We start from the raw sequence: 21571 nt of genomic DNA on the forward strand, positions 1-21571 counted from the left end.
GAAGAGTGGACAAAAGAGATGGATAGGAGAAGAAGGAGCCCGAGGTCAAGAGATAGGAGCAGAAATGACCTCAGAGCACAGACCCAGGGGAGAAGAGATCTTTTTCCCCTTTGCTCCACTCGGCTGTTGCCTAAAGCCCAGGAGGAAGAGGAACCTTTTTGTCTCTCTCCGGTGGGAGACAGAAATGTTTGGACAGTGTGCCTGTGGGTTTTTTCAAACTGCTTACTCACCCTGTTAAGTCTTCTTATTTCTTCTGCACTTACGTGCGTTTTCTGACTCCCAATTGTTCTTCATAGATTTAGCCGCGTCATTACGTTCATTTCCTTGAGATCATGCATTCTGCTTTGTTCTTTTAGCCATTCATTGATTTTGGCAGCATTGAAAGTAAATATGTAATTTAGCCCTGATTCGGTCAGCTAAAAAGTAAACATGTGAGAGCCTCCCTCCCTCTCGTGCTGTTAGTGGAGTCTCAGGCCTGTTGATAACCCACAACTCACCTCTCCTGTCCAGACAGCATGTCAAAGGTTGACGTGCCGGCCCGCTAAACTCTTCCCCCTGGCTGCCCTGCGGTGCCTGAAACAGACCAGCACGCTGCTGCCCGCATCTCCCGCCTGTCAAACACCCCCCACCCCCCAAGGGCCTCTGCTCCCCGCAAACAGGCATCTGCTGCAGCTTCCTAAAGAAGGCGCATGCACCCTGACAGGAGGCTGTGCTGTTAGCGTCTGTGATGTTAATTGGCAGAGTAAACATCATGCTCCTCTTCTCACTACCCTGAAGGACCTTATTCGCGCTTCGCTGGTTACCCTTGCGCAAAATTGGAGTCGATTCACTGCGGGCCAGCCGTGAAAGTCCCGTCAGCCGTTGGTCAGCGTGCCGGTCAGAGTGTCATGGGTGCTGGGTTTCTCTTCCGGAGGTATCTTGAACCCGGCCTGTGTCTTTGTGCCTTCAGCGTTTGCCGAGCTGCAGACTGATATCCACGAACTGACTCAGGAGCTAGACGGAGCAGGAATTCCATTCCTGGACTACCGCACCTATGCCATGAGAGTGCTCTTCCCAGGGATAGAGGACCACCCCGTGCTCAAGGAGATGGAGGTAATGTGTGTGTGTGTGTGTGTGTGTGTGTGTGTGTGTGTGTGTGTGTGTGTGTGTGTGTGTGTGTGTGTGTGTGTGTGCGCACGTGCACACACACTTTTTTCAAACGACTTCTCATGATGTGACACATTTGATATTGAAATTCAACACGTGCACACACACACACACACACGCGCACACACACACACACACACACGCAGCTACATAATTGGTAGAGTGAATGTGTTGCATTGGATTTATCTTCATATCTCTGGTGGAATCAGCTCTTGTGTTATATGGATCAATTTCTTATTATGCTGTTAGTCTGAGTTGCAGTCCTGCCCTCACCAGAGACCCAGATGCATATTTCTGCTTAAAAGCTTTCTAAGAGATAGCAGTGTTTTATTCTGCTCTGCAGTTATGAAAATCTGGAATAGGGCAGCTGTGTGTGTATGTGTATTCTCTTGTGTATGTGAGGTTTTAAGATGTTTTCTGCAAAGCAGAATGAGGAATATAAAATGGATAGTCTTGTAGAACCTCCATCAGTGTGGTTTTAGGCCTTTTTAAAGTGTGCCTTCACACCGAACTGAATGCAGATCTGCCTGGCGTTCCAACCTACTTGGCCTAAGCCACAAGGCACCAAGCCGGATGATAACGTGGCTCTTTTTCACTGGGTCTGAATTCTATTAAGTGAAACGTGAGCTCAGTATTGAGTAGGCATGCACTGATTGGTCCACGCTTGTCGCACCCATTGTAGTGGTCCGCAACCATCGTTGCAACTCACCGAGTAATTATTTCCCAAAAACCTGACTAGCAGAAACCACAGGCCAATTAGCAGGCATTTTAAAATGTTATGCCGTCCAGGTTTGCATTCACGTATTCTGCACCATTCTTTTACCGTTCTTTGGTTTGTTAGTACACACAGTTAATAACCCAGGTTATTCATTATTTATGCAGCTAGAATGTTTGTTGTATGGGAGGGATGCACTAATTGGTTACCAGAAAGAACTGAGCAATTAGCAGCACCAGAGTGCCAAATAATAGACATGGTAGGTTTGGTTTAATGACATCATTTCATTCGACTAAAGCACAGTGTCTCTTGTTATGTTGACAAGTGGAAGTGTCCCCAGCCTCTTTGGTATATGAGGCTGGCTGCCAAAGCCAAATGTTATTGCTTATTCGCCAGACATCCTCAGCCTGCATCACTTCACAAAACCAACTGTGAAAAGCACCTCTGTAGAATAATGACCATTCTGGACGCTTCTGAAAAAGAATCAAAGATATTGTTACTTTCACTGCCTGTTTAGACTGTCTGCTAGAACAAACACAAAACGAGGTCCAAAAACCAAATGGTTTCCCATTTTGACGCTGAGCTCTCCCTCTCTCTCCCTCCCTCTGCACTCTCGCCCTCCCTCTCTTTTCTCCTCTCTCTCCCTCCCCCCACCGGCCCCTCCCACAGGCGCCAGCCAACGTGGAGAAGGCCCTGACACTGTTCGGCCAGCTGCTAAACAAGAAGCACTTTCTGCTGACGTTCATCCGCACGCTGGAGGCACAGCGCTCCTTCTCCATGCGCGACCGTGGCAACGTGGCCTCGCTCATCATGAGCGCTCTACAAGGCGAGATGGAGTACGCCACGGGCGTGCTGAAGCAGCTGCTCTCCGACCTCATCGACAAGAACCTGGAGAGCAAGAACCACCCCAAGCTGCTGCTCCGCAGGTGCCTAGAGGGCGGGGCTGGGGCAGGGGGGCGGGGCTGCAACTACACTCTTCCAGCTGGTGGCTCGGTTATGCTTTAACCTGTCAATGATTGAGGGATTGGTGGGGCCTCCACGTCTCCGCCTCTCTCCTTCCTCCATTGCGTATGCACGCATCCGTCATCTCCCCTTCTCACCGCTCCCCTGCTTGCGGGCGAGAGTATTACACACCTGAGCACACAAGCTCCCAAGAGAGAGAACAAGAAAACGGGAGAGAAAGACGCCCCAGTAAATGAAGAAGGTTAGAACGCGGGCGTGGGGGGGGAGTGGGGGTGATGAGAGAGGAGTTATTCATGGAGCGAGAGGAGATACTGAGAACAGATACTGTGGTGTGTTGAGAACAAGGGCAGAGGTGCGAGTGTGCGGGGCGCACAAACACAGTGCACAGAAGAAATCACTCCTTCCTACTCTCAACTGTTGACGACAAACTGAATCAAACGGCAGAAGCTCAGCTCTGTCCCATGACATCACACTCCTGCAAGCCCTCCACATCTCTACATGCTTGTGGATGGGCGTGGCACACTTCCCCCTGAACTTGGTGGAGCCTTGGCGACCGGAGCACGTCACTGTCCCAGGGAGTACAGAGGTGCGGCTGAGGGTCGACCTATCAGAAGAGGAGAAAGCGCACCCGCATCTCTGAGCTCGCGCGCGCGTCAGCAGGCTCAGCCGTCAGTCCCTTGTTCCTCGGAAAATCTCTCGCCGTGTAGACAGTTCTTTTGTTGTTGTTGTTGTTGTTGATGTTGTTTCTTTCCCCAGGCTCACCCTCATGCTCGTTTAAAGATAGCGCCGTCTCGTTTTCCTCCCTCTCTCCTCGTCTCCTCCCTGTGTTTCATCTGTCTGCAGATGAGCGAGTGAGCGTCAGTGAGAGTGAATAATTAAAAGGAGAGAAGGAAAAAAACAAACACTTACCCCCACCCCCCCACCCCACATGGTTAAAAGATTAGCGCTAATAAAGTCCGCTAATTATCCTGCCTCTTAATTACCTCCATTCCACGGGACTTTTGCAAAGGTTGTTATTATGCAGCAGGTTTTTCAACTAGAGAAGTTACAGAGTTCATTCTAATTGGCGCATTGTCCTAATGAAGATTGGTGGTTCGCTTTGAGGAGAGGGAAAATGAGGAACTGGTTCGCTATTATTACTGATTCATTTGTGTGCGTGCGCCATGAAGCTCTGCTCCGGTGCCGGTGCTGCCTCCGTCATCAGGCTTTAGCACGCTGCTGGCAGAGTGGTATTACACATGCTCACAATCTCAGTCGCTCAGGCAGTCACACTGAAATCACATTGAGAGACACCCAGTCTTAAAGGTGTGGGGTTGTTTTTTGGGGGTTTTTTTTGTGTCATATGATTAAAGAAGAGCAAAATGTTCATAAACGTCTCTTGCTCTCCCATCCTGCTCCACCCCTGCCTCTGTTCCCCTTCTTGCCCCTTCTATCTGCAATATACCCCCCCCCCAGAACGGAGTCTGTGGCAGAGAAGATGCTGACTAACTGGTTCACCTTTCTCCTGTACAAGTTTTTGAAGGTGAGTGTTTGTGTGCCCTGTCTCATCAGTCACGCTGGATAGCAGTGTAACCCAGCTCCCATTCAGACACACCGTCCTGTCAGAATGTGGATTTCCGTCCCATTTCCAGACGCTTTGCCGATGTCAACAGATTTTTCTCCAAAGTCTCCCAGTTCATGGCTCCTCCCCTAAAACGTGATGAGGGCTGTAGACAAGAAACGTCACTGCCACATTAGACTTTCACCACAGTGTTTCGCAGGCTGGATGGCGTTGCTATGGCGATCTGCCGTGTTGAGGTTTTGCCCGACATAACATTTGGCACTCTGTCAAAAAGTTCTACTTAGTTTCATCTGATTATTTGATAGATGCTATAGTAAATGGTGTATAAACTTAAACTTAGATAGTATAGTCAATTTTTCAATGATAGAATTTTTATTATTAGCTTTTCAATTTCACATTGTTAAGTGGTGTGTGTAAAAAAAAAATAATAATAATAATAATAATTTAAGAAAAAAGAGCAGTTAAAGTGGATGTATTACTTTTCTGTCCAGTGTACGTGTGTGTCTCTCCCTGGGCCTGTTTCTGTCCACGTACACGTGCTTGCATCAACACTCACGTGTGTGTGTGTGTGTGTGTGTGTGTGTGTGTGTGTGTGTGTGTGTGTACAAGAACATAACAGCTTGCGGTCCCAAGTGTTTGTGTATCCGCTGCTGACCTTGGGTGCCATGCAAAGGCTTTTGGGAGATTGAGTTCGGTGCTAGTGCACGGTTTGCCATATGTCCCTGGCAGCAATACTCCCTCACTCTCTCAGCCGTCAGCCCTTGTACGCTCGCTCAGCCAGCTCAGCCAGGACTCTATATATAGCCTGATTACTGTCTGTGACTCCCCAACCAGACCAAATTTTATGTTTCTTGAAGTAAATGGCTAGGCAGATGGTTCTGAGAATCAAAGGAAGCAGCTACTCAAGAGGCTGAGGCATGGACGCTTAATGATGCGCAAACTGCACTCAACTCCACATGTGGCACTGTGATGTCGGGCTGTCTTTCGCATAGTGTGTACCCTCCGGAAACCGCTGCTCTCCTGCATGGGTTTTCGTTCATTTGCCGTGTCATGGAATTCTAGGTTACGTTAGCCTAGCATATCAGCATGACTAAGCGTTTAGCATGTGCTTCTGAATACTTCTGAGATTCCCAGGCAAACGCACACAGATGCACGGTTTATGTATAGAGTTAGATATTTCTGATCAGAAACTGAGCAGTCTGACCCAGATAAAGTGTCTGGCTATTAGAATGTGTTTGTGTCAAATCTCCTGTCTGTGGCCGCGTGTTAGCAGCTGTCTGTTTAATTAGCCCCGATGCTAACGAGCCTAATGAGGCATGGACATATGGAGGGGGTGGGGTGGGGGGCAAGAGACCCAGAGGGCTATGGATGCCAGCGAGGGGGAGGGGGGTCGTCACGGTGGTGGTTTCTGGTGCCTTTCTGCAGTCGATGTGTGCGAGTAAGAATGAGTTCCAGGATGCCCTCAAAACCCAGTGCATATGGTGATTAGTTATTAGCCTTAATTGGCCTAATTATTGTTCATTTATTGTGGATAATTCAGCTTCCATCGCACACTCAAATGTGCTTATCTCCTTTTGTGATGAGAGACGTCTATTTAAGTGGTTTGGGGATTTCTCTATACAGGAGAGAAAAACATGGGGAGGAGAAGAGTGTGAAGGGGAAAAGGATGAAAATAAAGCAGGAAATGAGGGAGAGCAGGGAAGAAAGCTGGAACTTGGGAAAGATTAGAAAGGAGGTCGTGTGGGAAGGAATGATGGAGGAGAAGAAGGGGGGGGGGTGGTTCCAGCTCTCATCTCATTGCCTGTTTGACACATTTCATGCTCTGAAGTGCTTCTCCGGCACTTTCCTCTACAGTCATTAGCCTTCTATTAACCCCTCCATCAATCGCTCCCCCCGCGGCTGACGGGCCTCCCTTGCCCGCGCGCTTGCAGTTCGCTGCCACGCGCCCCTCCGCCGCTTCCGCACCCAAAGCCCTCTGGGGAACAGAGGCCGTGTGCCTCCTTCACGGTCCCTGACTGCCGGCGCCACTCCCGAGGGCCCCGCACGTCCCGAGAGACGCGTCTCGGGCGGTCGGCCTGTGGGAAGCTGGACCGCCCCGCTGTAGCCCGGCCAGCCTCACATGCCACTTCAGAGCAGGTGCTGAGGTGGACACGATAAAGCGCCTAGGCACGGCCACCAGGCCTGGTGTGGAGAAAGTTGGCCGTCAGTGATTCCCTCCCACCCTCCTCTCACACTCTCCCTTTATCACCCCCTCTTTTTCTTTCTTTCACGTTCTCTCCCCAGTGGGCTGTGAAGAGCAAAAACACTGAAGCAGCAGAAATTGCTCTCTTTTATTCTCCCCATTTGCCCGGAGTGTGTGTGTGTGTGTGTGTGTGTGTGTGTGTGTTGGGGACTGATTGGAGTTTAATACACCTCCTGCTCTTATGATGGGAAAACAGTTTAAGCGCTGAGAGGCTCTGATGGCCCTCAGCACAGATCTAGAGCTATTGAGACTGGGACTAAAGCTGGCATACACAGACACACCCATACACACACAGAGGAAAGGATAGATGGATAGAGAACAGGTGAGAGCACAGATGTGCTTTAGGTCTCGACGAAAAATAGTTTTTCAGTATCAATCCCATTATCAAGAACATTAGCTATGTGGAGAAGAAAAAAACACATTTAAACACTGGCAAGTACATAACCTATGAATGTCCACCTGAACTTACTCTGCCTTGCTAATTTTTTCTGTTGTTTTTGTGTGTGTGTGTGTGTGTGTGTGTGTGTGTGTGTGTGTGTGTGTGTTAAGGAGTGTGCGGGGGAGCCTCTCTTTATGCTCTACTGTGCTATGAAGCAGCAGATGGAGAAGGGGCCAATAGATGCCATTACTGGAGAGGCACGCTACTCTCTGAGTGAGGACAAACTCATCCGGCAGCAGATAGACTACAAGACCCTGGTCAGTCGCTTCACAGGGCAAGGCCAGAGCAGTCATAGCTCCGCCCTAGAACAGCTGTAGCTCCACCCCACAGTAGCTATATCTCCAGCCCATTTCTGCATACTGCAAAACACACTTTTCAGTTCTAGGTGTGCCTGTGCTGTTCCTCTTGTACTGCACTAAGACCATGTTGTTATTTTAGAGTAAGTTATGGGAAATAGTCACCGCTGACACTTGACAAACACATTACCCTGTTATAAGATTAATTTTGTTAGCAGCCAAGAAATGGCAGTTATATTGTGCTACATCTGATTGGACCTGGTGGGTAACATTTGCCTCCAGCTAGAACTGATTAATGTGGATGCTGTCAGTATCCTTCCACTTGGCTATAATTAGATTGATTGCTCTGGCCTGCACACAGACATTGCACTGCGTCAACCCAGAGAACGAGAACGCATCGGAGGTGATAGTCAAGTGCCTGAACTGCGACACCATCACTCAAGTGAAGGAGAAGCTCTTGGACGCTGTGTATAAAGGCAGCCCCTACTCGCAGAGACCCAAGGCAGGGGATATGGACCTGGGTAAGTGGGCGAGGGAGGTGCGGAGGCCGTTTCCACTTAAAGGTGGTAGTGTAGCACAGCGGGAAGCGGCGCAGGCCTGGGCCCTGTGGGGGAGCCGAGGGCTGCGCCTGCCTCTGACCTTTTGCCCCTTTGCTGTGCAGAGTGGCGGCAAGGCCGGATGGCCCGCATCATCCTCCAGGACGAGGACGTCACCACCAAGATCGACAATGACTGGAAGAGGCTCAACACCCTCGCCCACTACCAGGTAAGGCGCCCAGGGCACTTCCACGCGGCAGCGACGCCTTCTCACCCGCTTACGGGACCACAGCCAACCATAACTGATGGCCCGACACCCTCCCACACAGCCAGGTTGCTGTGGCAACAATTCAACACCCCCTAGCATGCTGCCAGGTAACCATAGCAACAGCACAGTCTATAGCCGGCAGCCAGATGCAACAGCAGTGCCTGCTAGGTCCTCGTAAAGTGCTCCAGCAGGTGCCCTTACTTTCTGATGGTATATTTCTCCTCTCTCCCTCCATCTCCTCCTTTCTTATTTTCTCTCTCTCTCTCTCTCTGTCTCTCTGTCTTCTCCTCTCTCTGCTTTCTCCCCAGGTGACGGATGGCTCAGTGATGGCTCTGGTCCCTAAGCAGAACTCTGCCTACAACATCTCCAACTCCTCCACCTTTACCAAGTCCCTCAGCAGATACGGTTTGAGCTTTACTGCTTTTATAATCCAACTTTCTTTATGTATGTAACGACTTTCTCTTTCCCTCCTTCCTCCCCTTCCTCTCCATCCCTCCCTCACTTCCTCTATCATCAGCTGGATGAATTGCAGGGTTGTGTATTGCAGCTGTGTGATTTGATTGGATAGTGAAGTAGCTAAGCCTGTCAAGCTCTAGGTGGCAGACATTAAATCCAGAATCCAATGGCGTGAGGGTGAGAGAGAAGGTGAAAGAACATCAGGTCACATTAGTGACAGTAAAGAGTGTTGCACTCTACATGAGGATGATTCTCTCTGTCACTGACACAAGCTTTATGTCGCATTAGAAGTAGTTTCTCGTCTTACTTTTAAGCCACTGCCGTAGCAATAACAACGGCCTTGTCACATCTTGTTTAGTCCTGAAAATTGTTCCGTGTTCTTGGTGCATTTCTAAACGTGCCATCGATTTGCACCGTCTCTTCCCCTTCACGTCCTGCCTCGCTCAAGACTTTGCTGAACTCAATTCTTTAATCGTTGTGCTGCTTTTGTTGTTTCTTTTCAACATAAAAGTAATTTTCTCTCTCCCCCTCCCTCCCTCCCTCCCTCCCTCCCTCCCAGAGAGTATGTTGAGGACAGCCAGCAGTCCAGACAGCCTGCGCTCCCGGACGCCCATGATCACTCCAGACCTGGAGAGTGGCACGAAACTCTGGCATCTGGTCAAGAACCACGACCACTCAGACCAGAGGGAGGGAGATCGTGGCAGCAAGATGGTGTCCGAGATCTACCTGACGCGCCTGCTCGCAACCAAGGTAGATTGAGACCCGCGCCGGGGTTCCTGCCTTAACCCTGTACGTCCTGCGTACTTTGTGCAGCTGATCTCCACAGCTAGCTCACGTTGACCTTTGCTTGTGAAAGGCTAGTCCCTGATTAACATTTAGCAGAAGGTCCGGTCTGACACACACCACTGTATCTTAATTGGACCGGTGACCTTTGCTTATCGAGCTGTTTGGGAAAAGCCACTTTTCCCCCCCTTATCTGTACGCCTATCTTCTGACACTATACAGATCTCTTATTGAGATGTCTCTGCTTTAACTGCCTCTAAGTCACATTTCCCATAATCCTTTTGGCCTCTGGGGCCCCTGTTTAATGGGTGCCTGTATAGGAAGTATTTGTTGAATGCCACTGATAGTTCAATAAAGGTGTTTTTCACAACTGCTCTGTAAGGCGCTGGTGTAGCTCAGTGCTCATCACACCTGCTTTGTAAGGTGTTGGTGTTGGCCTGGCCCTGCCAGGCACATTCAACACTCAACGGTAGTTTGTACATGAGCTGGTGAGTTGAGTGTGGGTTGGGAGCAGGGGGAACAGATCAAATATGCAGAGAAGTGGAAAGCACTGGGATTGGTGTGGCTCCATAAGCTGCACATGTTTATATTATATACCATTACTTTTTTATCTAACACTCTTCCTCACATTTCTTATGAAATACTTAGCTGACTCATTGTGTTGTTTGTTTCAGTATTTATTTATTTATTTTGTGATTTGGAGCAGTGTACTTCATCACACGGACATAACTTATTCTCTGTGTGTGTGTGTGTGTGTGTGTGTGTGTGTGTGTGTGTGTGTGTGTGTGTGTGTGACAGGGCACGTTGCAGAAGTTTGTAGATGACCTGTTTGAGACCATTTTCAGCACGGCGCACAGAGGAAGTGCGCTACCGCTCGCCATTAAATACATGTTTGACTTCCTGGATGAGCAGGCTGACAAACACCAAATTACAGACCCAGACGTCCGGCACACATGGAAGAGCAACTGGTTAGTGTGTGTGCGCATATGTGCACGTAACGGTGACCGCAGTAAATCTGCAACAGATTAAGTTCACAATAACTTTGCATTTGTTCATAATATGTCACGCTGACTCTGTTTTGTCTGACTCTCCAGTTTGCCTCTGCGCTTCTGGGTGAACGTGATCAAGAATCCTCAGTTCGTCTTCGACATCCATAAGAACAGCATCACAGACGCCTGCCTGTCCGTAGTGGCCCAGACCTTCATGGACTCATGTTCCACATCAGAGCACAAGCTGGGCAAAGACTCGCCCTCCAACAAGCTGCTCTACGCTAAAGACATCCCTAACTATAAGAACTGGGTGGAGAGGTAGGCCTCCACTTAGGCTTCATGTAGGCCACACGTTTATATCCGTTATGCATAATCTATACCCATTATGCATTATAATCATGTTTGTAAAATAATTCCTCATCATGCCTCATAATCCTTGAACTATTCCCCCTTAACTGCACATAAATGTTCAAAATTACATACATTATATATTATTGGGAATGTAGGGAATTATATGGAATTTCTATATTAATTCTCATAATCATAATGCTGTGCACAGACCTTCTGTGTCATAAGCAATGTAAGACGGCTCTTGAATACACTTGGTGGATACTGGATTCACAAAAAGTTTGAACTTAAAAAAAAAAAAAGTTTAAATGTATTTATTTTATTTTTAAACATCCCTACTTTCTCTCTCAGGTATTACTCTGATATTTCTCGGATGCCGGCTATCAGTGATCAAGATATGAGTGCGTATTTAGCCGAGCAGTCTCGCCTGCATTTAAACCAGTTCAACAGCATGAGCGCCCTGCACGAGATCTACTCCTACATCACCAAGTACAAGGATGAAGTAAGCGCGCACAAACACACACGTACACAAGGATGAACACTCTCTTGCACGTATAACGTGTGCATGTGTGCGCGGATATTGCCAAACGGGGTTCGTGTGCCAGTTCACATGCTGACTTCTAGCCTTTCATGCTCTGGGTAGCTTCCAGTACGGTTCTCTGTCTGCAAACCGCTTTTAATTTGTAAAATGGAACCGCAGCTATTGAACTAGGCCATCTTGCTGAAGTGCACTGCATAACTGTACCAGGAGGACCCGCATCTGCGTTGTCCCTAGCTGGGCTGTTTTCGGTTCCGTCAGCCAATGCTATTTCAGTGCTATGTCCCCTTACTGAAACCTCTGCCAAGTGACCTTCAGTACACTGCCCTGCCACTGTAATGCCATGTGTGTTCACACGCATAAGCGTGCACCTGTGCGTGTGTGTACGTGCAGCCGTGAATTTGTTTTTCTGGATAATGTATGGCAGCTGGCTCCATTAGCACCCATCCTCATCATGTGTCATTATCCTGTAAAAGCACATGTGCACACGCGCACGCACACACACACACACACACACACAGACAGACGGGCACAAATACTTTTGCTTTAAGAGATGTGAGCACAGATCAAACAGAGCTGGCTTGGAGGGGATGACGGAGTGATAGATGGATAAATAGCAGCAGCAGTGAAAATGTATTTGGTTCTCACTTAGTGCTCCTGTCTTTCCTTCATTTTTAGTATCATTCTCTTGTATTCTTGGCTTTGTTTTTTCTCAGTTTCTATCATTTGTGTTATTTTTCATATCTACTCAGTAGGGGTTGATGAGCATATATGTGTACACTTAATTGGTGTGTGTGTGTATTTAAACAGAATGTGGGGTTAGTGGAAGGGGGAGGTTTGTGGCAAAGATGTATTAAAGGTATCTTGACTCTCTCACCCTATCTCTCTCACACTCGGTCACCATCTTGCACTTTCTCTCACCCCCTCCCTCACACACTTTCTCCCTTGCTCTCTCTCTCTCTCTCACCCTCTCTCTCACACACACTTTCCCTCTTTTCCTCACCCTCTCTCTTTCTCCCCCTGCAGATCCTGTTTGCACTGGAGCGGGATGAGCAGGCCCGTCGACAGAGGCTGAGGAGTAAGTTGGAGCAGGTGATCGACACCATGGCTCTGAGCAGCTGATCAGCACTCACCGCATTCCCAATAAAACAAACTGATGTCACAAACCCATCGAGATACACACTGCAGAGACTGATGTGCAGTACACTGGAGCTCCCACAGAGCCGGGCACACGCTCTTTGTGAGTGTGCGTCTGAGTGTGTGTGGGTGGGTGGGTGTGTGGACTCTCCTAAGTTGACACCAAGACACATCACAGGAAATATTTTGATTGTTATCATTGGTGCATAACATTTTTTGTGCGTGTGTATTTGTTGGAGTGCAAGTGTGCAGTAGTGTGTGCTGGACTTTACACATACACACATGCGCACACACACATTTAAATGTGGTGTGTGAAGACTCAAGAAGGAGGAATTCTGAGATGTTGTCAAGACACACCCTAGGATTCATATGGAGACAAAGGACATTTGAAATTCCTGTGTGTTTATTTGTTGATTTGTTATTTGTTATTTTATGTTGTACAGATGTAATGGACTGCCCTCTCCGCTCTCGTATGCCACTCGTGTTACTGCTGAGTTTGCACAGTTTACAGGAAACAGTACAAACGAGATATATATACACACACACACGCACACACACACACACACACACTATTACATTTTCAGCCAAGCAAAACCAATGGTTGAGGTTTTTTTTTTTTGCCATAGTAATACTAAAACACAGTAGAGTGACAAACATAAATTAGATATTTAAGCAAAAGAAAAAGTCTACATAGGAAGGAAAAAACAGTGAAAAGAATAAAATGTTGTCCTGTGCCATGTTTTATTTGGATGTTGTTTAGTGAAAAGGCGTTCTGTTACATGGGAATGTGCTATGATTTTGTTTGCTTGATGACTGAAAAACATTGTGAGTAGTTAAATAGAACAGGTAAGCTAGAATTTTCTGGAGTCTACAAGGCAGAATGTCTGAGATGTTGGTCTTGCACTCAAGCTAGTCTTCGTCCATCCGCTACAGTGTTTGCGACCACTCACCTTCCTCACCGGAGGTCTTCCTCTGTAAGCAGAAGCATCTGGAGGACAAGGAGTAGCTTCACTGAGCTCCTTTTTCTCTTGGTCTCCAGAGGGAGAAGGCAAGAGGTTTGAAGCTACTCCTCCATTATTGCTCCAGGCTCCGATAGCGGAGGGGGGCGAAGGGGAGGATGAAGACAGAGAACGAGAGGCTTTAGCCTTAGCTTATTAATGAGACACTACTAAGTAATCCTGTTAGCCTCTGGCCTTCCACCGTGTGTGCGCGCGTGCGTGAGTGTGTGTGTGCACATATGTGCGCACATGCTTCATTTGGCCTGCTTCTTTAGAGATGATCTTTCTCTCAAGCCTGACATGAGAGTGAGTTCTGTGATGAGAGACGATCTTAGTGACTTTTTTCCCTTTCACCTTTGTTTCAAACTTGCTTTAATTTGCTTGCCTAAAACCAAACTGTGATCTGTGGTGGATTTGATTCGGTGTTCTGGTTTTGTGTTGCTTCATTTTTTGTTCTCCCACATCTGAAGGTAGTTTTGGGTCGTCTTTCTCTCCATAAAACGGACTGTAGGACGTACCGTGCAAGGTATGAACAATATCCTATTTTACATCACAAACCCTGCTGGTGTGCCTATACCCACTAAAAGAGTACAGTGAGTGTGTTCCGTCAGCTTTTCTGACTGAATGTCTTCCATGGGACAGCAGATTGCTACTTTTTGTTTCTTAGAATTTCTATTTGCTTATGTATAATTTTGTCGGCCAATTTATTTAAATTTTCCTTTCCTGCCTCTGAAGTGCAACCTAAGGTATCATTACGTTTTTCAAGAATTCACCATTACTATTTTCTTAATAATTTCTGGACCAAATCATCAGTTAACCAGGTTCAAACAGGGTTGTTTTCAGTCTGAGGCATATCAAGCCCAGACGTAACTGTGAGGGCCAGCTGGCAGCCGCACTTAGCCTACCAACACCCACCAGCCCGGACATATTCATCCATCTTTAACCAAGGTGAACACATGGAGCGAGAGAGATGGAGAGAGTGTGAAAGAGCGGGAGAGAGAGAGAGAGAGAAACCACTTACCTCACATGTGGCCACACAGTAAACTGTGTGTGTGCAGTTTTGATAGGCTAGTATCTTTACCCTGCAGTAAGATCAGGCCTAATGGAAATAGATTAACTTTGTGCAAGGAGGCTTGAAGCAGTTCCACTAACTGCTAGCTGATGAGCTATCAGACTTATGTAATCAAATGAATTTTACATTAGTCCACGCAGCAATACACGGCTCGGCCTGTGCTCCTCACTCAAGCAGAGCGAATTCAGACTCCACTCATCTGTAGCACGGCTCTAGAGCTAGTTCATAATTGTTCCCGACTGAGCCAAGTCTGGTTTGGGTGGATGCATCTGTGGAGCTCGGTGTACGTAAGGCCGGACAGAGGATTGCGCAGAGATGCGTTGAAACGTCTCAGGATCTCCCCTTCGCTGTGCTTGTCCTACCTTGGTACTAGTTGATAATCGGCCATGAATGAAGGAGTGGCGAATTGAAGTTTACAAACCTTTCAGATTTGTCTGGATAAGAGGCATGTCTTGCGAGCTTCGGGAGCGTTTTATGTTTACTTGCCTCCTACGTAGAGATCAGGGGAACAGTTCAGTCCTTTATTTCCCTCACGCTATTCGTGCCGAGCTGTAAGAAAAGTGTGGTGGTAACAGCGGTGAGGTCTCAGCAGGAGAGAGTTCAGCTTACCCTGAGCACTTTTGAAATAAAAGCTCCTTTCCAGTATCCTGATGCTGATCCTGATCTCTTCACCTCCTTCCTGTGCCCATGTTGTTACCCCCCCCCGGGTTCTTTTTCACAAGCACCTCCTATCAGAGGGCCTGTCCGCTCATCACAGCGCACTGGTTCCATACCCATACAACGCCCATCCTCTGTCCCAGAATTCCCCCACAAACGCCTCAGATCCCTGCAGGGCTCTTCCTTGGTTCTGCTGGCCTGCCCCATAGCAGTAGCTGTCCTTATTAAGACACACCCAGAATGGCATAGGCTGGAACGAAACCACTAGTAAACCAACTGCAGCAAGAATGACATCTGTTCAGTTTTAATACTATGAGAAACCAGTTGCATTTATAAGAATTTCCGACTTGAAGCAACTGTTACGTGTTGGCTGGTAAACATTCATTGTGTAAATATTCTGTTGTTTCCTATTTTGCAGATTTACTACTTGTAAATAGCACATCAAGGAGAGATTAAACAGTTTTTGCTAAATAAACCTGTTTCTGGTGTTTTTCCTCCACTCCAACGCCAAGAATTGTGGGGTTTCAGTATCTTTTTTTCCTTTAAATTACACTCTTGTTCATGTGACACTTAGCAAGTTTGTAGTCCCCTATAATGACATAAGGCTAAGCAGACTCTATTTGACCTACCTTTATTGAAAAACTTCTGGTTGCAAAACTACACAGTGTCTGCTGCCAGGCAGATCATTCGGCAATGTCAGCGATCACTTTCTGGCCACTGTTGGCTGGATCTTATTAGGTGGCAGAAGACTTTCACTTTCATATAGTGACAGTGTCATAAACTGCACCTACACACCTGTGTCCGATACACCAGCCCATCACCCACAGCTCTGTCACTACCTGCCTGTGCTGAGAGACGTGCACTACGTAAATGATATCCAGTCAGCAGAGCTCTGACACTGACCTGTGATGCATGTTGGGTAGACAGTGACTGACAAATTCTACATGGTGACAAACAGGATATAGATACAGGCTATAAAATATACCTGTAAGATGGACTTAAAGTGGCCAGTGAGAGTAGGCTCAGGGCATGTGTTTCTGCTGCAGTGACTGATGTATGACATATTTGGTGTTGGATACTATTAAACAAATAGTTATGCTCTAGATGTGGTCTCACTTTTAGACCACCGGAGCAATAAAGCTCATAGAACCGAAAAGCCTTTTGAAAGTGTAAGGATTTGCTGGTAAAATTTGATTGATAGCTGTTAACCTTTGTGCGAAATGTGCTGTTACTACTTGAAGTTATAAGCACCAGAGTTCCAAAGCATGTAGCCATTTTACCTTGGGCACAGGTTCAGTTTTTCAGTTTACTGAAAATGCCAGCTTGAATACTTGTTTGTAAAAGTACTGAACATGACTGATGTATTCCTACTTTTAATATGACTGATGTATTCCTCCCCTTTAGCCCCTTCTGGCTCTCCAGCTGGGCTGGGCCTTGAGCACATCTTTCACGTTCTGCCCTGGTTTTCCCTTTTTAATAAAACTGGAGGGAAAATCCAAGCAAAAATATTTTTATCCCTTTTTATTCTGGTTTTATTGAGAGTGTCCTCTCAATAAAATGTGTTGATTTTATTCACTAACTCTTAAAGACAAAGCACCTGCGCCAGACTGTGAATAGCTGCTCAAAAATTGGTGGGCCACAGCGTCTCCCCTTGTCCAGTTTCTGTGATCAACAGACACTTAGGACAGCTAAGGACACTCTGCACTGCCGCTCACACATTTTTGCACAGTGCCTTTGAGTAACTTACCTCTGGACACGGTCTTCGCAACTGTCACTGCAGAACACTTTTCTGGAAGTCTACTTTTATTCTAGTTGCAATTGCAAGACTTAAGACTGGTGCTGGTATACTGCCAGCCACCTCAGGGAAGGAACTGCAGTGGATGGACTCTGCTTGGCTGGTGTGTCCTTTTTTTTTTTCTTTTTTTTTCTTTTACATCTATATACGCTGCGTACTGTGCCTGCTTGCCTCTAATTGCCCTTTGGGGATAATGAAAGGTGAATTGAAGAGTTATGTGAAAACTCGAAAGAGCCCAGGTCTCATTTCCCCATGCTGGAGATACAATGCTCTGAGAGCGAGAGAGGGATGGTAAGAGATGGAGCGAGAGAATCGGGGGTGGAGAGAGAGAGAGAGAGAGAGAGAGAGAGGACCCAGAAGGGGGGAAACCTGTCTGCGTGTGCCTCTGCAATCTGCTCCTCACAGCTGTCTGATCTCTGTCTGATCTCGCTCTTTCCTCCTCCACCAATCGGGTCGCCTCCCGGAGGACTGCGGCCCGTCCTCCTGATTACGACCAACAAGCCTCCGAGCGGCAGGCGAGGACAGGGAGATGGCGCGCAAGACAGCCGGAGCTGGAGAGGAGTGCTGCCGCCGCCAGCATGAGTAAAAACTGTGGCGGCGATGGCGTATGGATACCCGCGTGTGTGTCATGTGCCATAAGGAGATATGTCACGAGCACGCTGTTAACTCCATGTGCAATCCACATTGCCAGCTCAGTACTGTTATCTGAGCACCGATGACGTTTTGCTTCGTGAAGTGGTCATACGTTTCAAACTGTATGATGTATTTGTCTACCCATAGGAGTAGATTAGATGCAATCAAGGTGCCCGTTCCAAAAGATAAAATAACTTGCCGTTCTTGCTCACTTACTCACATTTACTGCTTACAGTTCAACTAAGGGTAGAAAGTGATGACAAAGTTTCATATCCGTTGTTATACTTTGGTGGCTTGATATACATTCACCATCTACTTTAAAGGATCCATTTACTACCTAGAAACAGCTACACTTGTACCTACACACTCTTTATTCATTATATTTATCTTTTAGGCGCATTTTATAGGTGTACTGTTGCATCCTGCTGCCTTGCACAGTGTGTAAGCCATTGTCTCCATCATTCATTATTTTGTGACTGCAGAACCACAGCTGGGCAGATATTATTTGGATGGCGGGCATTCTCAACACCAGTGATACTGACATGCTGCTGGCGTGGTAGCGGGTTTTGTGCTGGAATGAGTGCATCAGGCTCGGCCGAGATGCGGGGGTCTGTACATATGTCAATGTCACCGCGAGGTTAAGAGCGGTCTGTTGCCTAACAAAATCCCAGCAATTGTGATCAGAAAATGACCCCTGAAGGGCTATAGGATGACTAACACAAGTCATACTCAGACACAGGTGGGCTACGGTCGCTAACCTTAAACCTGCAAGGTCGTTCTATGAAATAAATGTTTCTAACAAAGCAGAAATAATGTAATATTTCATATTCAGGTTTTCACCAACCATGGCATCTAAAGTCCACGATGCGTCTAATACACTGCCACCACGTCCTGTTCCTCGGGCCTGTGCTCACACGCTCTGTGATAATGGATGTATTTGAAGACTTGTGACAGGGAGCCTGGACAACTATTAAAATGAATGAATTCCTTATTTTGGGCACGTTTCTGCTGATGACATGATTTACAGCTTTGTCAGGTGGAGATAAGCCTTTGACATGGCTGGTAACATCGCTGACGAGAGAGAGAGGGAGGCGCTGTGCGTGGAGCCGATGTGGGCTGGGCAGGGGAGGGCAGCATCAAATACCAGGGAAGAGCAGCGGTGTTGGCAGGCTGCGCGCTGATCCCTCCGCCATGTTGTGCTTCAGTACGATAAGCGTGGTCTCCCAGGAAAAGTGTTAATTACATACACACACGTGCACCCGTGCACTAACTATAACTCCTCTCTCTTTGTACGTTTGCTGATAGTGCTTCTCAAGCAAAAGTCCATTAGGCACCCAGCCCGTATCTTTCACTGTCTCCAGGCCATGTGCTTTATTAATGAGGGGGTGGGGTGCTAGAAGGAGAGCATGCTTTTCATTAACCTTTATGATTCATAATTCAAGTCCTGTTCTTCTCTCCCTACTTTAATGTCCTCGCTCCAAGCCATAAGAGACACCAGATAGGAGTCTTCTAATTGAAAATAAAAGTCATTGTGTTAACGCAGTTCTCGGGCTGGGGCGACGCACCCCGCGCGAGGGGGGGAGGTGCTATGGAGAGGTGCCCCACGCGAGGCGATGAGCGCATAAACAGTAAAGATCCTGCGCCGGAGATACAGGATGGCGGTATTCATGGACACGCCGTTTATTGGGTTTGCATAGCCAGGTTTGCCTTTCCTAACAGCCTTTAAATCTATTAATGAACAAGTAGGCTGTAAATGTTAATGCTAAGCAATTCTGTGTAGCAAGTAAACAAAGAAAACAAACAAGGCAAAAAAAAAAGTAATCACTTACCTGGGGGGAAAAAAAGACTATACCCTTATCCTTCTATACCCTTGTCCTTCTATACCCTTATCCTTCTATACCCTTATCCTTCTATACCCTTATCCTTCTATACCCTTATCCTTCTATACCCTTGTCCTTCTATACCCTTATCCTTCTATACCCTTATCCTTCTATACCCTTATCCTTCTATACCCTTGTCCTTCTATACCCTTGTCCTTCTATACCCTTATCCTTCTATACCCTTATCCTTCTATACCCTTGTCCTTCTATACCCTTGTCCTTCTATACCCTTGTCCTTCTATACCCTTATCCTTCTATACCTTTAGAATTCTAAACTTTTATCCATCTATAGCCTTATCCAACTGTACCCTTATCTCACCGTGCTTTGATAGCCAATACTTTCTTTCTCTCTGACTGAAAGTTTCACATAAACTTTCAAATGAACTTCTAAGAGGAGCAGCCAAGCACTCCAGTGCACACACATTTATCACACTCAGTAAAGGCATGAGTGCTAATACACCATGCTGTCGAAGAAATCCTCCACACACCACAAGAACACAGCTAAATTAAACAGGTTGCAGACACAAAGGTAAAATTAATTCTGGAAAAACTTTTTTTTCTCTCCAACTGATCGTTTCGCTTCCATCATCAGGCTGGGGAGCACTCTGGAATTCCTTCCCGGGGTAACGGCCGCTGAAACGCGAGGACGTGCGAGAAAAGTAAAGGTGGCAGCGTGTCCAGTGAAGCGTGTGTGAGGGAGGCCGAGAGATTAAAGTGCGAGAGAGAATGAGGGAGTTTAGCTGCTTGAAAGTTATGCTTTTTTTCTGTTCCCTTTAGAAAAGAAGTCAGGCTTGTGCGCACGCTCTGCGTCTCTCTCTGGTCTTGCACCGTACCGACCATGAATTTTTCATCAAGGCTGTTTCTTCTGCGGTGTCTCACTCTCGTCCTTTATTTCCGTCCACCCATACCTGGTTAGACAGTTGTCAGGCTGTGCCTCACAACCCCCTCCCTCCTGATTCAGAGAGAGAGAGTGTGAGAGAGTGAGAGGAGAAACGGATCAAGGTGAGGACAGGGCACACTCACTATTGCATGAAGTATGATTCAGTGCTGGTGTCCATGGTAACAGCCTTCTCCTATCACAGATGAGCATGCAGCTTTTTAAGAATACACTTTTCTTTTTTTTTTGGAAATCCAGTGAAGAAAATAGATCATCAAATGTAGTGTTTATATATTGACTGAAAAGTGACTGGGGAACCCTTCCAATGGCTCCTTTTGGAACTGGAATGGGTCGCGCTGCCAAAACGTGTGCGTGTGTGTATGGGATTTTTAAAAAATATATATTTTTATGCGGAGTAATTGAGCTTGGTGTGAATTTTCGAGGCGAAGCGATCGGGATTGGTCTTGACGGTCCTGCCCCTTATCCCATAGCCCGCCTAATGATGTCGGAGAACAGGGAGGCGCCGCACCGTGGAAGTATGCACTAATCGATCCCATCGTTTGCAATCAGTAGCACATTAAAATGGCCCCGGAGAGTCGGGAGACAGGGAGTTGTCTCCTTTGTCTGGGAGACCCGCTGATCCCTCCGCAGCTCGGCAGTGAACAGGCTTCTGGGTGGCCGTCCCTTCGCCCGTTCCCTGCTTCATCTCTCATTACGCAGTAATAGAGTTCTCCTTCTCACCCCTCATCCCTCTCTCTCTCTCTCCCCCCAATGCCCTCCTCTCCTCCCCACTCCTCCCTTCCCAAGGAGCCCATTTGTCAAGGTCTGGCACGGACATGGAAGTTAATGCTGTGTGTGTGTGCGTGCATATATGTGTGCTGGTGCGTGCGTGACTGTGTCTATGTGTGTTTGGGTGTTGAAATGAAGTATCTGGGCCCAGGTGTTCAGGGGGAAGGTGCCAGATGGGAACTGTATCTCTCCTTTTCCCTGCTAATATCTCTCCATCTCCCCCTCTATCCAGCTCTATATCCATCTCTCTGTCCAGCATGAGAAGAAGGGTGACTGATCGAAGTTGGATACCCCCCCGCACATAGAAACCCTTCCGCTTTTATCATTTATTGGACCCATCAAGTAAGATATCAGTTTATTACTGTTTTTTGTGCATTGCTTTTTGTTCATGTTTGTTCTGATAGTGCAATTAAGGTGATGATCAGTAACCTATTCATTCTTTTTTTTTTTTTT

The 21571-nt window shown here is 47.2% G+C and overlaps 1 protein-coding gene across 1 annotated transcript in view; it reads left to right on the top strand.

Annotated features, from left to right (window-relative positions):
* The window catches only part of plxna1b (plexin A1b), a gene marked incomplete at its 5' end in the record, with an annotated part of 98135 nt that extends 82516 nt beyond the window's left edge, over positions 1-15619 (top strand). The window contains 12 exons of the mRNA XM_035524095.1: positions 950-1092; positions 2531-2787; positions 4280-4346; positions 7177-7323; positions 7724-7883; positions 8024-8127; positions 8475-8571; positions 9182-9372; positions 10204-10373; positions 10500-10712; positions 11094-11244; positions 12307-15619. Coding sequence (XP_035379988.1) covers positions 950-1092; positions 2531-2787; positions 4280-4346; positions 7177-7323; positions 7724-7883; positions 8024-8127; positions 8475-8571; positions 9182-9372; positions 10204-10373; positions 10500-10712; positions 11094-11244; positions 12307-12402 — 1796 coding nt within the window. The remainder of the gene's footprint in view (positions 1-949; positions 1093-2530; positions 2788-4279; positions 4347-7176; positions 7324-7723; positions 7884-8023; positions 8128-8474; positions 8572-9181; positions 9373-10203; positions 10374-10499; positions 10713-11093; positions 11245-12306) is intronic.
* Positions 15620-21571: the final 5952 nt, after the last annotated feature.

This window comes from Electrophorus electricus, chromosome 3, assembly GCF_013358815.1.
Source record: "Electrophorus electricus isolate fEleEle1 chromosome 3, fEleEle1.pri, whole genome shotgun sequence".
Classification (NCBI taxonomy): Eukaryota; Metazoa; Chordata; class Actinopteri; order Gymnotiformes; family Gymnotidae; genus Electrophorus; species Electrophorus electricus.